Consider the following 17,954-nt stretch of genomic DNA (forward strand, 5'->3'; position numbering starts at 1 on the left):
GGCACCTGTTTGAACTTGTTATCAGTATAAAAGACACCTGTCCACAACCTCAAACAGTCACACTCCAAACTCCACTATGGCCAAGACCAAAGAGCTGTCAAAGGACACCATAAACAAAATTGTAGACCTGCACCAGCAATAGGTAAGCAGCTTGGTTTGAAGAAATCAACTGTGGGAGCAATTATTAGGAAATGGAAGACATACAAGACCACTGATAATCTCCCTCGATCTGGGGCTCCACGCAAGATCTCACCCCGTGGAGTCAAAATGATCACAAGAACTGTGAGCAAAAATACCAGAACCACACGGGGGGACCTAGTGAATGACCTGCAGAGAGCTGGGACCAAAGTAACAAAGCCTACCATCAGCAAGGGCATTGAAGATCAAACGTGGCTGGGTCTTTCAGCATGACAATGATCCCAAACACACCGCCCGGGCAACGAAGGTGTGGCTTCGTAAGAAGCATTTCAAGGTCCTGGAGTGGCCTAGCCAGTCTCCAGATCTCAACCCCATAGAAAATCTTTGGAGGGAGTTGAAAGTCCGTGTTGCCCAGCAACAGCCCCAAAACATCACTGCTTTAGAGGAGATCTGCATGGAGGAATGGGCCAAAATACCAGCAACAGTGTGTGAGAACCTTGTGAAGACTTACAGAAAACGTTTGACCTCTGTCATTGCCAACAAAGGGTATATAACAAATTATTGAGAAACTTTTGTTATTGACCAAATACTTATTTTCCACCATAATTTGCAAATAAATTCATTAAAAATCCTACAATGTGATTTTCTGGATTTTTTTTTTCTCTCATTTTATCTGTCATAGTTGAAGTGTACCTATGATGAAAATGACAGGCCTCATCTTTTTAAGTGGAAGAACTTGCACAGTTGGTAGCTGACTAAATACTTATTTGCTCCACTCTGTGTGTGTGTGTATATATATATATATATATATATACACACACACACACACACACACACACACACACACACACACACACACACACACACACACACACACACACACACACACACACACACAGTTGACGTTTACATACACTTAGGTTGGAGTCATTAACTTGTTTTTCAACCACTCCACAAATTTCTTGTTAACAAACTATAGTTTTGACAAGTCGGTTAGGACATCTACTTCGTGCATGACACAAGTAATTTTTCCAACAATTGTTTACATACACTAAGTTGACTGTGCCTTTAAACAGCTTGGAAATTACAGAAAATGTCATGGCTTTAGAAGCTTCTGATAGGCTAATTGACATTTGAGTAAATTGGAGGTGTGGAGATGTATTTTAAGACTTACCTTCAGACTCAGTGCCTCTTTGCTTGACATCATGGGAAAATCAAAAGAAATCAGCCAAGACCTAAAAAAAAATATGTTTGTAGACCTCCACAAGTCAGGTTCATCCTTGGGAGCAATTTCCAAATTCCTGAAGGGACCACGTTCATCTGTACTAACAGTAGTATGCAAGTATAAACACCTTGGGACCACACAGCGGATGTGGATATACTGAAGCAACGTCTCAAAACATCAGTAAGTTAAAGCTTGGTCGCAAATGGGTCTTCCAAATGGACAATGACCCCAAACATACTTCCAAAGTATTGGCAAAATGGCTTAAGGACAACAAAGTCAAGGTATTGGAGTAGCCACACAAACCCCTTAACTCAATCCTATAGAAAACTTGTGGGCAGAACTGAAAAAGTGTGTGCGAGCAAGGAGGCCTACAATCCTGACTCAGTTACACCAGCTCTGTCAGGAGAAATGGGTCTCAATTCATCAATTTTTCCATTATTGAAGTGGCTGGAGTAACTGTTTAACAGTCTGATGGCCTTGAGATAGAAGCTGTTTTTCAGTCTCTCGGTCCCAGCTTTGATGCACCTGTACTGACCTCGCCTTCTGGATGATAGCGGGGCGAACAGGCAGTGGCTTGGGTGGTTGTTGTCCTTGATGATCTTTATGGCCTTCCTGTGACATCGGGTGTTATAGGTGTCCTGGAGGGCAGGTAGTTTACCCACAACCCTCTGGAGAGCCCTGTGGTTGTGGGTGGTGCAGTTGCCGTACCAGGCGGTGATACAACCCGACAGGATGCTCTCGATTGTGCATCTGTAAAACTTTGTGAAGGTCTTAAGGGCCAAGCCAGATTTCTTCAGCCTCCTGTGTGTTTGTGGACCATTTCAGATTGTCAGTGACGTGTACACAGAGGAACTTGAAGCTTTCCACCTTCTCCACTGTCGACGTGTATAGGGGCACGTGTTCACAGAGTCCATGTGAGAGTCCGTGCCCCTATCCACATCGACGGGCCGATCTGAAATGGTCCACCCACACAGACAGTGTGGTGAAGAAGGCACATCAGCATCTCTTCAACCTCAGGAGGCTGAAGAAATCCGGCTTGGCCCCTGAGTCTTTCTCTCTCTCTCACACACAAACACACACACACACACACACACACACACAGTACTTCATCCAGAGCCCAGTCATCTAAGCCAGCCACATGGCTCCTTGTCTGTGTTTTGTCTTCCATTAGAAGCTTCATGGTACAGGTCCAGATTCCTCAGGACAAGGCACTATATCCCCCAGTGAAGTGAGTATGACAGAGTGATGAAGACGATGATGATTCATCCTAACGCTGCTATCTCTCTAATCAACTCTATTGGGCTCTTTGCTGTCTCTCTCTGCTGCTTCTGTTCTGTTATAATACTGTTACAATGGAGGTGCGGAGACATCAGCCAGTGAGGCTGGAAACAAGGCGTATGTCGCGTCACTAATTCACAGGAGAGAATTATTATATATATTTTTTGAATGCTTTTTTTTGGCATAAATGCCTTCTGGAGCATGTGGACTTTTCATGTGCCTTAATAACAAAATTGTATTATCCTTCAATACGAATAAAATGGTTAAATTACGAGCCTCGTTGGTATAGCCACGGAAAAAGTCAGGAACCTTCCCGCTAGCCATGATTGGCTGAGAAAATGGATGGGCTGGACATGCCTAGAGATGAGTTCGGATTGGTCTGCCATGTAGCATGTTTCTGTCTATAATATGAGTTGTTTAGCATGTGTAGGTAATCCTTTCTATAGCAGCTTTTTTGAAAGACAGGAAAACAGCAGTGTCCCTATCGAATCCAATTTCTGGAGGACCGAGTTTTGAAATCAGTGGAATGCCTGGTGGAAGCAGAGTTTGATGGCTAAAGAGATGGAGACAATTCAGGCGTTTGATTGCAAATGCGGATGGAGTCGAAAATAGAACAGAACGCTGTTAGCCCGTCTCCTGATTTATGTTTTTTCTTCTTCAACCTAACGGCAACCGTGACAGAGAGGGAGAAGCATTCATCCAGAGTCGAGCGAGCTACATTTTTAGATATCATGCGTTAGCTAGCTAACGTTAGCTGGCTGGTTGGCTCGCTAGCTAACGTTACGTTTATGATCTGTGTAGTAAAATTATTGGTATCTTCGAGCCATTTGCATTGCCAGTGACATTGAATTTAGCTACCTGTATATTCATGCACGGTAGTAACGTCATGAGTTGGGGATTATGGTTCATTGTTTAGCTAGCTAGCTACATGTCTAAACAGAAGACTCCACTATGCAAGTTACCATTTCACTCTAGCGTTTACACCTTCTGTATCCTCTGCATATGACGAACAAACTTAGATTTTATTTTATATAGTGTGTTTGCCAGAGACTGACATGGGAAGAACAACATGACCTGCACCAAAGTCAGATTTGGACATATCGTTAGACAGTGTCCAAGTTCTAAAATTCTCTGGTAGAATGCCGTTTTTATTTTGTCTCACTCACATTCGTAAGCTATTTTCTCTAATTAGCTTGCCATTAACTTGTGAACATTGATCTTGTTGAGTTTCTTTTCCAGTAATAATGAATACAAATTAGCTAAGACATTGTCAGCTATATGATGTGGTCATTATTTGAACTGGTTAGCCAGCTAATGTAAGGTTAGCTACCTATCTAACAAGCTAGAAACGAACCAAAACATTGTTGAGAATGTTGCTTTTAGTTGTCTGGTTTTCTAGATTGACATATACTAAATACATTTTAAACTGATGGGTTTATTGTTGTTAAAATACACCAGTTATGCTATTTTGGACCACCAGGCTGCTGATGTCATGCAGCACGTCGCTTTTGTGTTTAAACTTTTTCATATTGACAACGACAAGTTTGATGGCCAAAATCAAAATTGCACCTAACCTGGAATAGTACATTATGGCCTTTCTCTTGCATTTCAAAGATGATAAAAAAAAAAAAAATCTTTGCTTTCTTCTACCAGTTCTAATGTGTTATATTCTCTTGAATTTCACATTTCCAATAACTTCAATGCATTTCCTTTCAAATGGTATCAAGAATATGCATATCATTGCTTCAGGTTATGAGCTACTGAAAATGGGGGGGAAAAGGGTCAGATCCTTTTAAAGAGATGTCTCGGGAAAAGGCTTAATAGCCTTAACCCTTATCTTATGTACTACGACATCTACTATTATTGCTGCTATTAGTGCTGCTGCTATTATTACTACTATTGCTGCTATTTCTACTGCTTCTGTTGCTCTCAGGATGTCTCCTCAGTTTCTCACTCCCTTTCTTCCTGATTCTTTTTTTTTTGTTGCTTTTATGAAACGCCTCTAACAGATTAATTGGATCTATTTTCTCCTCAGCTTTCTTTGCTCAGGTCCTTGAGGGGACACGTCCTGTCTGTTCTGTGATGATACTCTCTTTGTCTAGCATGGTTCTGCATGGTGCTCGTGGTTGCAGATGCCAGTTACTGTTGAGCAGTTACTGTCAAGCACTGTGGCTGTTTTTGTTAAATGGGCTATATAAATAAAGATGGATTTGATTGAGGTTGGTGATGTTGAACACACCTGTTTCAGAATGGAAGAGCAGGTACAGTGGGGCAAAAAAGTATTTAGTCAGCCACCAAAGTTCTCCCACATCAAAAGATGAGAGGCCTGTCATTTTCATCATAGGTACACTTCAACTATGACAGACAAAAGGAGAAAAAACATTCCAGAGAATCACATTGTAGGATTTTTAATGAATTTAGTTGCAAATTATGGTGGAAAATAAGTATTTGGACACCTACAAACAAGCAAGATTTCTGGCTCTCACAGACCTGTAACATCTTTTTTAAGAGGCTCCTCTGTCCTCCACTCGTTACCTGTATTAATGGCACCTGTTTGAACTTATTATCAGTATAAAAGACACCTGTCCACAACCTCAAACAGTCACACTCCAAACTCCACTATGGCCAAGACCAAAGAGCTGTCAAAGGACACCATAAACAAAATTGTAGACCTGCACCAGCAATAGGTAAGCAGCTTGGTTTGAAGAAATCAACTGTGGGAGCAATTATTAGGAAATGGAAATCATACAAGACCACTGATAATCTCCCTCGATCTGGGGCTCCACGCAAGATCTCACCCCGTGGGGTCAAAATGATCACAAGAACGGTGAGCAAAAATCCCAGAACCACACGGGGGGACCTAGTGAATGACCTGCAGAGAGCTGGGACCAAAGTAACAAAGCCTACCATCAGCAAGGGCATTGAAGATCAAACGTGGCTGGGTCTTTCAGCATGACAATGATCCCAAACACACCGCCCGGGCAACGAAGGAGTGGCTTCGTAAGAAGCATTTCAAGGTCCTGGAGTGGCCTAGCCAGTCTCCAGATCTCAACCGCATAGAAAATCTTTGGAGGGAGTTGAAAGTCCGTGTTGCCCATTAACAGCCCCAAAACATCACTGCTCTAGAGGAGATCTGCATGGAGGAATGGGCCAAAATACCAGCAACAGTGTGTGGAAACCTTGTGAAGACTTACAGAAAATGTTTGACCTCTGTCATTGCCAACAAAGGGTATATAACAAAGTATTGAGCAACTTTTGCAACTTTTTTTTTCTCTCATTTTGTCTGTCATAGTTGAAGTGTACCTATGATACATTACAAGCCTCATCTTTTTAAGTGGGAGAACTTGCACAATTGGTGGCTGACTAAATACTTTTTTGCCCCACTGTATCTCCAAATCCCTGCCTGTGTTTCCCTGACCAGTCTTAATAAAAGTTTGTGTGTCTGTGTTCTCCCCCTGCAGAGTTCTCAGTATGTGCAGTGTGTAGCAGGCTGTCTCCAGCTGATGTTGAGGGTGAATGAGTACAGGTTTGCCTGGGTGGAGGCTGACGGGGTCAACTGGTGAGTCTCTGTATACTATTACTACATCTAATACTACTGACTACTAGTCTCTGGATACTATTACTACATCTAATACTACTGACTACTAGTCTATGGATACTATTACTACATCTAATAATATTACTACATCTACTACTACTAGTCTCTGGATACTAATACTACTGACTACTAGTCTCTGGATACTATTACTCCATTTAATACTACTGACTACTAGTCTCTGGATACTATTACTACATCTAATACTGCGGACTACTAGTCTCTGGATACTATTACTACATCTAATACTACTAGTCTCTGGATACTATTACTATATTTATTAACAAGGGTGGTTTCCTGTATCTCAAATCCAGGCTGTATCACAACCGGTTGTGATTGGGAGTCCCAAAGGGTGGCGCACAATTGGCCCAGCATCGTCAGTTTTGGCCGTCATTGTAAATAAGAATTTGTTCTTAACTGACTTGCCTAGTTAAGTAAAGGTTTAAAAAAAACTTTAGGAATCTGTGGCATGGCATTGTGACAAAACTGCACATATTAGTGACCTATTGTCCCCAGCACAAGGTGCACCTGTGTAATGATCATGCTGTTTAATCAGCTTCTTGATATGCCACACCTGTCAGGTCGATGGATTATCTTGGCAAAGGAGAAATACTCACTATCAGGGATGTAAACAAATTTGTGCACAACATTTTTGAGAAATAATAATTTTTATTCATATGGAACATTTCTGGCATCTTATTTCAGCTCATGAAACATGGGATCAACAGTTTACATGTTGCGTTTATATTTTTAATCAGTATACTTCTGTTAGTTATCATTGTTACATTATCATTATCATTGTTCTATCTGTTAGCATTACATCATTAGTGTGTTTGGGGTTGTCTGATGCTTTATGCTGCTTGACTACACTACAAGAGGAAGTTAGACTAACCACTGCTGTTATCTGTAACTCAAGCCATAAACTCCCTAACCAAAACCATGCAATGAAACCACGATGCACCATAAAACTGCTGTGATCGACAAGTGTGGTGTCCTGTACCACCTGACCCCTGACCCTGTTCTCTCTCCTCCCTCTAGCATTACCACCTGACCCTGTTCTCTCTCCTCCCTCTAGCATTACCACCTGACCCTGTTCTCTCTCCTCCCTCTAGCATTACCACCTGACCCTGTTCTCTCTCCTCCCTCTAGCATTACCACCTGACCCCTGACCCTGTTCTCTCTCCTCCCTCTAGCATCACGGCTGTGCTCAGTAACAAGTGTGGTTTCCAGCTGCAGTACCAGATGGGGTTTTGTGTGTGGCTGCTGGCCTTCAACTCTCAGCTCTGTGAGCAGCTACGCCGTTACAACGTGGTGCCGGCCCTGTCTGACATCCTGCAGGAGTCTGTCAAGGAGAAGGTCACGCGCATCATCCTGGCTGCCTTCAGGGTACGTACTGCTAGTTACGGCACCCTGTTCCCTATAGGTTGTCTTCAGGGTACGTACTGCTAGTTAGTTACGGCACCCTGTTCCCTATAGGTTGTCTTCAGGGTACGTACTGCTAGTTAGTTACGGCACCCTGTTCCCTATAGGTTGTCTTAATTGATCTGTCAAAGGAATCTAAGCAAATGTACATAATATTGATGCTACCGTCTCTTATGACCGAAAAGAGCTTCAGGATATCAGAACAGCGATTACTCACCTCGAACTGGATGAAGATTTTATCTTTAATGAGTCTGACAGGAAGGATATAATGTTGTCCCCAGACAAGGCCCAAATCCCTGTCATCCACATGAAGGAGGCGATCATGTTGTCCCCAGACAAGGCCCAAATCCCTGTCATCCACATGAAGGAGGAGATCATGTTGTCCCCAGACAAGGCCCAAATCCCTGTCATTCACATGAAGGAGGAGATCATGTTGTCCCCAGACAAGGCCCAAATCCCTGTCATCCACATGAAGGAGGAGATCATGTTGTCCCCAGACAAGGACCAAATCCCTGTCATTCACATGAAGGAAATGCAAGGGGCGGAGGTCATGGTGCCTTGTGAGAATTTGTCGGTGAGTGGGTAACCCGCCTCTACCATTCGTTCTATTAGCCAAAGTCTAATCACTGGAGAATAAACTGGAAGAGCTCCGTTCGAGACTATCCTATCAACGAGACATTTAACGGTAATATCTTACGTTTCATGATTGAACGATGTCATAGATAATAATAGTTGGCTGTTTTTTTCCGTGCATCGGCAGGACAGAATAGCTACATCCAGGGGTGGGGGGTGTGTCTGTCAGTAACAGCTGGTGCGCAATGTCTAATATTAAGGTAATCTCGAGGCATTTGTGTTAATTATGGATCCCATAACTCTTCCTGGGGTCCAGAAAAATTAAGGCAGTTAATACAATTTTAAAAACATTACATTTCACAATACATTGTGTGCCCTCAGGCCCCTACTCCACCATTACTACATATCTACAGTACTACATATCTACAGTACTAAATCCAGGTGTACATGTGTGTGTAGTGCGTATGTTATTGTGTGTATGCATGTCTCTGTGCCCATGTTTGTGTTGCTTCAGTCCCTACTCTTCCATAAGGTGTGTATTTTTTTAATCTGTTTTTAAATCTAGTTTTACTGCTTGCTTCAGTTACTTGATGTGGTATAGAGTTCCATGTAGTCATGGCTCTATGTAGTACTGTGCACCTCCTATAGTCTGGGCTTGGGGACTGTGAAGAGACCTCTGGTTGCATGTCTTGTGCGGTATGCATGGGTGTCCGAGCTGTGCGCCAGTAGTTTAGACAGACAGCTCAGTGCATTCAACATGACAATACTTCTCATAAATACAAGTAGTGATGAAGTCAATCTCTCCTCCACTTTGAGCCAGGAGAGTCTGGGAACAACATTATCTCCTCCTTTTCTCGCACATTGACCCGGTACAGGTATCCCCTGTATATAGCCACTTTATTGCTACTTTTTTTCAATAATTCTTTACTATTTTCTTAACTCTTTCTTGAACGCGTGTGGGAGCGGCGTGTAGCTGTGCAGTTGGAGCAGTGTGGTGGGAGCAGTGTGGAGTTTGTCGCTGTAGCAGTTTGAGTTGTGCATTCGGAAAATATTGCAATGCCTTGACTTTAAGCGGCAATCTAATTAGCATAATACAAAATTCCCCATAAAAATCTGTCCGTTTAAGCTAGAGATCTGTTTTATTTCATTGGATGCGTCTCAATCCACCACATCCTCCGATATTGCCCTTCTGCGGTGAAGTTGATAAAATAATCTGATTTCATTGGTCCTCAACTCGTGGCTCAGATACTTCGTTCAGGATAGAGTTTGCCTGCCCGGAAGAAGATTACTTCTGAAGGATTTGTTGCCGTAGAAATGTACCTGGCTAAAAGCTGATCAACTTTTGTGGTACTTGTTATCCAGAGTCGAACTCAGGGTTGACCAAATTTACCTTTCTATCTCCTCAAACCACGTACGTAGTAGAGGGTTCTGGAGAAATCGACTGAGTGGGAGACCCATCAGGAGTATGCTCTGGCCATGATACATGTTAATATTATTATTCTAGAACCTGTTGGAGAAGTCAGCGGATAGGGAGACCCGTCAGGAGTATGCTCTGGCCATGATCCAGTGTAAGGTTCTGAAGCAGCTGGAAAATCTGGACCAGCAGAAGTATGATGATGAGGACATTACGGAAGACATCAAGTTCCTGCTGGAGAGTCTGGGCGAGAGCGTTCAGGACCTCAGGTAGGTTACCTTTGACCCTTAACCCTAACCTCTCCATGTCCGAACCTAGAGTCTGGGAGAGAGTGTCCAGGACCTGACGGGTAACATTACTGCTAACCTCAGCTACGCTAGCAGGCATTACTGTGCTTTTACATGAACCTGGAGAAACTAGGCGCTATGCTAACAGGCATTACTGTGCTGTTACATGAACCTGGAGAAACTAGGCTGTACTGCTAGGTGCTACACTAGCATGCATTACTATGCTGTTACTTGAACCTGGAGAAACTAGGCTGTACTGCTAGGTGCTACACTAGCATGCATTACTGTGCTGTTACTTGAACCTGGAGAAACTAGGCGCTACACTAGCATGCATTACTGTGCTGTTACTTGAACCTGGAGAAACTAGGCGCTATGCTAGCAGGCATTACTGTGCTGTTACTTGAACCTGGAGAAACTAGGCGCTACGCTAGCAGGCATTACTGTGCTGTTACTTGAACCTGGAGAAACTAGGCGCTACGCTAGCAGGCATTACTGTGCTGTTACTTGAACCTGGAGAAACTAGGCGCTACGCTAGCAGGCATTACTGTGCTGTTACTTGAACCTGGAGAAACTAGGCGCTATGCTAGCAGGCATTACTGTGCTGTTACTTGAACCTGGAGAAACTAGGCGCTATGCTAGCAGGCATTACTGTGCTGTTACTTGAACCTGGAGAAACTAGGTGCTACGCTAGCAGGCATTACTGTGCTGTTACTTGAACCTGGAGAAACTAGGCGCTACGCTAGCAGGCATTACTGTGCAGATCTCTTAAACCACACTGGACCTGTCCTGGAATACCCCTCAAATTGAACTCTCCAACAGGTCAACATCTCTCTATATTAAGGACTGTCGGACTGAGGCTGTTCTTCAGCAAAGTTTATCTGCTAGTTTGTTTGTTGCTTGTTATTTAAGCTTGTTTTCTCTCACTCTCTTTCACTCACACACAGTTCGTTTGATGAGTACAGCTCAGAGCTGAAGTCGGGTCGCCTGGAGTGGAGCCCGGTCCACAAATCAGAGAAGTTCTGGCGTGAGAACGCTGTTCGCCTCAACGAGAAGAACTACGAACTCCTCAAGTAAGCAAAGAGCACTACCTAGTGTCGGATGGTTCGGTAAGACACAGAGCACTACCTAGTGTGGGATGGTTCGGTAAGACACATAGCACTACCTAGTGTGGATGTTAGGTAAGACACAGAGCACTACCTAGTGTGGATGTTAGGTAAGACACAGAGCACTACCTAGTGTGGATGTTAGGTAAGACACAGAGCACTACCTAGTGTGGATGGTTCGGTAAGACACAGAGCACTACCTAGTGTTGGATGGTTCGGTAAGACACAGAGCACTACCTAGTGTTGGATGGTTCGGTAAGACACAGAGCACTACCTAGTGTTGGATGGTTCGGTAAGACACAGAGCACTACCTAGTGTGGATGGTTCGGTAAGACACAGAGCACTACCTAGTGTTGGATGGTTCGGTAAGACACAGAGCACTACCTAGTGTTGGATGTTAGGTAAGACACAGAGCACTACCTAGTGTGGAGGTTAGGTAAGACACAGAGCACTACCTAGTGTGGATGTTAGGTAAGACACCGAGCACTACCTAGTGTGGATGTTCGGTAATGAGTTTGCATCCCAAATGGCACCCTAAGTGTAAATAAAATAACATAAGAATACAATCACTTATTAAAGGCCTGGCTAAAAAGGTTGATTTTTAAATGTTATTTAAATAACCTCAATGGAGTCTGCATCTCTTACCTGACAGGGCAAGCTGTTCCGTAACTGAGGGGCTTTACTAGAGAACGCTGTTCTGTAACTGAGGGGCTTCACGAGAGAACGCTGTTCTGTAACTGAGGGGCTTTACTAGAGAACGCTGTTCTGTAACTGAGGGGCTTTACTAGAGAACGCTGTTCTGTAACTGAGGGGCTTTACTAGAGAACGCTGTTTTGTAATTGAGGGGCTTTATGAGAGAACGCTGTTTTGTAATTGAGGTGCTTTACTAGAGAATGCTGTTCTGTAACTGAGGGGCTTTACTAGAGAACGCTGTTCTGTAACTGAGGGGCTTTACTAAAGAACGCTGTTCTGTAACTGAGGGGTTTTACTAGAGAACGCTGTTTTGTAACTGAGGGGCTTTATGAGAGAACGCTGTTTTGTAATTGAGGGGCTTTACTAGAGAATGCTGTTCTGTAACTGAGGGGCTTTACTAGAGAACGCTGTTCTGTAACTGAGGGGCTTTACTAGAGAACGCTGTTCTGTAACTGAGGGGCTTTACTAGAGAACGCTGTTTTGTAATTGAGGGGCTTTATGAGAACGCTGTTTTGTAATTGAGGGGCTTTACTAGAGAACGCTGTTCTGTAACTGAGGGGCTTTACTAGAGAACGCTGTTCTGTAACTGAGGGGCTTTACTAGAGAACGCTGTTCTGTAATTGAGGGGCTTTATGAGAGAACGCTGTTTTGTAATTGAGGGGCTTTACTAGAGAACGCTGTTCTGTAACTGAGGGGCTTTACTAGAGAACGCTGTTCTGTAACTGAGGGGCTTTACTAGAGAACGCTGTTTTGTAATTGAGGGGCTTTATGAGAGAACGCTGTTTTGTAATTGAGGGGCTTTACTAGAGAATGCTGTTCTGTAACTGAGGGGCTTTACTAGAGAACGCTCCACACCCGTCTTGGTTTTGCATCTAGGTACTGTAGACAGACCAGCTCCTTAGCTGAGAGTTTGTCAGTGATTCTAATATTTTTGAAAGACATGGTAGTTTATAAAGGTATCTGATGTTAGTGTGATGACGTTTCTAATGTTCGGGTTAGTTAGGGTGATGAGGTAGCTGGTGTTAGGGTGATGAGGTGGTATCTGATGTCAGGGTTTGTTATGTGTTATATGTTCTCCCTCCTCAGGATCCTTACTCGGCTGTTGGAGGTATCTGATGACCCTCAGGTTATTGCTGTAGCTGCTCATGATGTTGGAGAATACGTCAGACACTACCCTCGGGGGAAACGGTAAGGACACACAGTATACACTGAGTGAACAATACATTATGAACACCTGCTCTTTCCATGGCATAGACTGGACAGGTGAATCCAGGTGAAAGCTATAATCCCTTATTTATGTCACCTGTTAAATCCACTTCAATCAGTGTAGATGAAGGGGAGGAGACGGGTTAAAGAAGGATGTTTAAGCCTTGAGACATGGATTGTGTGTGTGTCCTTCCAGAGGGTGAATGATTAGGACAACATATTGAAATGCATTAGAACGGGGTATGGTAGTAGGTACCAGGCGCACCGGTTTGTGTGCCAAGAACTGCAACGCTGCTGGGTTTTTTACACTCAACAGTTTCCTGCATATATCAATAAATGGTCCATCATCCGAAGGACATCCAGCCAACTTGACACAACTGTGGGAATGTTTTGTCCACTCTGTATTTATATAACCAGTGTTTCTCTGTGTCAGGGTGATAGAGCAGCTTGGAGGTAAACAGCTGGTGATGAACCACATGCACCATGACGATCAGCTGGTCCGCTACAACGCCCTGCTGGCCGTGCAGAAACTCATGGTCCACAACTGGTATGTACTACTACTATACTACTAGGTACTAGTTTAAACTCATGGTCCACAACTGGTACGTACTACTACTACTGCTGCTACTACTACTACTACTACTACTAGGTACTAGTTTAAACTCATGGTCCACAACTGGTATGTACTACTACTACTACTACTACTACTACTGCTGCTGCTACTACTACTACTAGTACTACTACTACTACTACTGCTAGGTACTAGTTTAAACTCATGGTCCACAACTGGTACGTACTACTACTACTGCTGCTACTACTACTACTACTACTACTACTACTAGGTACTAGTTTAAACTCATGGTCCACAACTGGTATGTACTACTACTACTACTGCTGCTGCTACTACTACTACTACTAGTACTACTACTACTACTACTGCTAGGTACTAGTTTAAACTCATGGTCCACAACTGGTACGTACTACTACTACTACTACTACTACTACTACTACTAGGTACTAGTTTAAACTCATGGTCCACAACTGGTACGTACTACTACTACTACTACTACTACTACTACTACTACTACTAGGTACTAGTTTAAACTCATGGTCCACAACTGGTACGTACTACTACTGCTGCTGCTACTACTACTACTAGGTACTAGTTTAAACTCATGGTCCACAACTGGTACGTACTACTACTACTGCTGCTACTACTACTACTACTACTACTAGGTACTAGTTTAAACTCATGGTCCCCAACTGGTATGTACTGCTACTACTACTACTACTACTACTACTACTACTACTACTACTACTACTACTACTACTACTACTACTACTACTACTACTACTACTACTACTACTATTATTATATATATATATATATATATATATATATATATATTATTTATATATATATATATATTTATTATTTATATATATATATATATATATATATTTATTATATATATATATATATTTATTATATATATATATATTTATTATATATATATAATTTATTTTTATTTAAAGCCTATTTCATAGTTTGATGTCTTCACTATTATTCTACAATGTAGAAAACAGTAAAAATAAAAACCCTGCAATTAGTATGTGTCCAAACTTTTGACTGGTACTGTATATATGAACCTGTTGGTTTACGACACGTTCACTATATACTGTTCCTTGTGAAAGTATTCAGACTCCTTTACTTTTTCCACATTTTGTTAAGTTACAGCCTTATTCTAAAATGGATTAAATATTAAAAAAATTCTCAGCAATCTACACACAATACCCCATAATGACAAAGCAAAACAGATTTTCAGAAATTGTACCAAATTTAGAAAAAATAAAAAAGATGACTTATTTACATAAGTATTCAGACCCTTTGCTATGAGACTAGAAATTGAGCTCAGGTGCATCCTGTTTCCATTGATCACCCTTGATGTTTTTACAACTTTTCTGGTGTCCAGCTGTGGTAAATTCAATTGATTGGACATGATTTGGAAAGGCACACACCTGTCTATATAAGGTCACACAGTTGACCGTGCTTGTCAGAGCAAAAAACCAAGCCATGAGGTTCCGAGACAGGATTGTGTCGAGGCACAGATCTGGGGAAGGGTACCAAAACATTTCTGCTGCATTGAAGGTCCCCAAGAACAGTGGCCTCCATAATTTTTAAATGGAAGAAGTTTGGAACCTCGAAGACTCTTCCTAGAGCTGGCCACCCGGCCAAACTGAGCAATCGAGGGAGAAGGGCCTTGGTCAGGGAGTTGACCAAGAACCAAATGGTCACTCTGACAGAGATCCAGCGTTCCTCTGTGGAGATGGTTGTCTTGAAGGTTCTCCCATCTCTGCAGTACTCCACCAATCAGTCCTTTATAGAAGAGTGGCCAGACGGAAGCCACTCCTCAGTAAAAGGCACATGGCAGTCCGCTTGGAGTTTGCCAAATGGCACCTAAAGACTCTCAGACCATAAGAAACCAGATTCTCTGGTCTGATGAAACCAAGATTGAACTCTGGCCTGAATGCCAAGCGTCACATCTGGAGGAAACCTGGTACCATCCCTACGGTGATGCATGGCGGTGGCAACATCATGCTTTGGGAATGTTTTTCAGCGGCTGGGACTGGGAGACAAGTCAGGATTGAGGGAAAGATAAACGCAGAGATCCTTGATGAAAACCTGCCCAGGACCTCAGACTGGGGGGAAGGTTCACCTTCCAACAGGACAACGACCCTAAGCAAAAAGCCAAGACAGGAGTGGCTTCGGGACAAGTCTCTGAATGTCCTTGAGTGGCCCAGCCAGAGCCCGGACTTGAACCCGGTCGAACATCTCTGGAGAGACATTAAAATAGCTGTGCAGCGACGCTCCCTATCCAACCTGACAAAACTTGAGAGGATCTGCAGAGAAGAATGGGAGAAACTCCCCAAATACAGGTGTGCCAAGCTTGTAGCATCTCACCCAAGAAGACTTGAGGGTGTAATGGCTGCCAAAGGTTGTTCAACAAAGTACTGAGTAAATGGTCTGAACTTATGTAAATGTAATATTTCATGTGTTTTGTCATTATCGGGTATTGTGTGTAGATTGAGGGGAAACAACTATAATACATTTTTGAATACGGCTGTAACCTAACAAAATGTGGAAAAAGTGAAGGGGTCTGAATACTTTTCCGAAGGCACTGTAGTTTAGTAGAACCCCTCCATCTCCCCTGTTTCAGGGTGTGCTTAGACTGTTGAGTGCCCGAAAACAAGGGGTTAAATACACTACATGACCAACAGTATGTGGACACCTGCTCGTCGAACATCTCATTCCAAAATCAAAAGCATTAACATAGAGTTGGTCCCCCCTTTGACGATATAACAGCCTCCACTCTTCTGGGAAGTCTTTCCACTAGATGTTGGAACATTGCTGCTGGGACTTGCTTCCATTCAGCCACGAGCATTAGTGCGGTCAGGCACTGATGTTGGGTGATTAGGCCTGGCTCGCAGTCGGTGTTCCAATTAATTCCAAAGCTGTTTGATGGGGTTGAGGCCAAGTATGGTAGATTCTGGATTATTGATGATATACTCCTCCTCTCCTCTACAGGGAGTATCTGGGGAAGCAGCTCCAGTCGTCTGACCAGCAGCAGCAACCGGCTGTGGCCACCAGGAGCTGATCTCCTAACTCCTGACCCCTGCATGGAACCCACTCTGTGTCTGGGTTTGCATACATGTACTGGGGTATACATGCATACCAGTGTATGTGTGGCTGAGTGTGTGTATCTATGTACATCATCCAATGAAATTACCTGGATCAACTGTCCAGTTTATGTCAGGAGTTGATGTGTAAAAGGTGTCTCTTTTCTTACCTGTCAATTCTCCTCCACTCTGGCTGTATGTTGATTTCCTGGTCATGCTACAGTATATTATGTCATGTGTCCTCACGCCTATGTGATGTAAGGTGATTTAAATAGCACTTTGTGTTGTGATCAATTTTAAATGGCTGAAGTTATTTGTGTCATGTGTAAAACGTTGTGAGTATGCATTCCAATAAAACTAATCTAGAGGGTCTGGTGGGCTGTGTTTCTTCGCAGGTTCTTGACTGCTGTCATCTCTCATAACTGTAAGGTAAAGTCTCTCAGGTAGTTTAAGATGCATTTTGAAAAACATGTCAGATTGAGAGACCGACCACAGCAAGTCCAGCATTGGACTCTGGATCTTCTGTTGCCTCTCACAGGAGAAGAGTTGTTGGAATAGAAAACTAAGACCTCCGCTGTGTTTGTGCGTGGCACCAGGCTAGCATACAGCTGCGGAGTTGTGATGAGTCAATATTTATGTATTTGTTCCCCGCTCCACTGGGTTCTCTCACACACAGACAGCACACGCAAATAAACACACAAGATCCCCTGTTTAGATGAACACTGAACCATGCATGAGAGCGTCAGCTGTTTTGGATCACGCTGTCTGTAGCCGATGTGAGTAAGACCTTTTTAAACAGGTCAACATTCACAAGGCTGCAGGGCCAGACGGATTATTAGGACGTGTACTCAGAACAACAACCTATCCATCAATGTGAGCAAGACATAGGAGCTGATCGTGGACTACAGGAAAAGGACTGAACAGGCCCCCATTAACATCAACGGGGCTGTAGTGGAGCGGGTCGAGAGTTTCAAGTTCCTTGGTGTCCACATCACCAACGAACTATCATGGTCCAAGCACACCAAGACAGTTGTGAAGAGGGCACGACAAAACCTTCTCCCCCTTAGGAGACTGAAAAGATTTGGCATAGGTCCCCAGATCCTCAAAAGGTTTTACAGCTGCATCATCGAGAGCATCCTGACCGGTTGCATCACCGCCTGGTATGACCCTAATGCACTACAGAGGGTAGTGTGTACGGTCCAGTACATCACTGGGGCCAAGCTTCCTGCCATCCAGGACCTATATACTAGGTGGTGTCAGAGGAAAGCCCCCAAAAATTTCAGACTCCAGTCACCCAAGTCATAGACTGTTCTCTCTGCTACCACATGGCAAGCGGTACCAG

The 17,954-nt window shown here is 43.3% G+C and overlaps 1 protein-coding gene across 3 annotated transcripts in view; it reads left to right on the top strand.

Moving 5' to 3' along the window:
- The window catches only part of atp6v1h (ATPase H+ transporting V1 subunit H), a 28,012-nt gene extending 11,028 nt beyond the window's left edge, over positions 1–16,984 (top strand). For 2 of the 3 annotated variants that reach the window (XM_036966389.1, XM_036966390.1), the window contains exons 7-14: positions 2,535–2,591; positions 6,103–6,200; positions 7,430–7,622; positions 9,736–9,914; positions 10,877–11,002; positions 12,815–12,916; positions 13,368–13,481; positions 16,521–16,984. In XM_036966389.1, coding sequence (XP_036822284.1) covers positions 2,535–2,591; positions 6,103–6,200; positions 7,430–7,622; positions 9,736–9,914; positions 10,877–11,002; positions 12,815–12,916; positions 13,368–13,481; positions 16,521–16,590 — 939 coding nt within the window. In that variant the 3' untranslated portion in view covers positions 16,591–16,984. The remainder of the gene's footprint in view (positions 1–2,534; positions 2,592–6,102; positions 6,201–7,429; positions 7,623–9,735; positions 9,915–10,876; positions 11,003–12,814; positions 12,917–13,367; positions 13,482–16,520) is intronic. The other variant, XM_036966391.1, reaches the window with a different exon arrangement.
- The last annotated feature ends 970 nt before the right edge of the window (positions 16,985–17,954 follow it).

The sequence above is a fragment of the Oncorhynchus mykiss genome, chromosome 28, assembly GCF_013265735.2.
Source record: "Oncorhynchus mykiss isolate Arlee chromosome 28, USDA_OmykA_1.1, whole genome shotgun sequence".
Classification (NCBI taxonomy): Eukaryota; Metazoa; Chordata; class Actinopteri; order Salmoniformes; family Salmonidae; genus Oncorhynchus; species Oncorhynchus mykiss.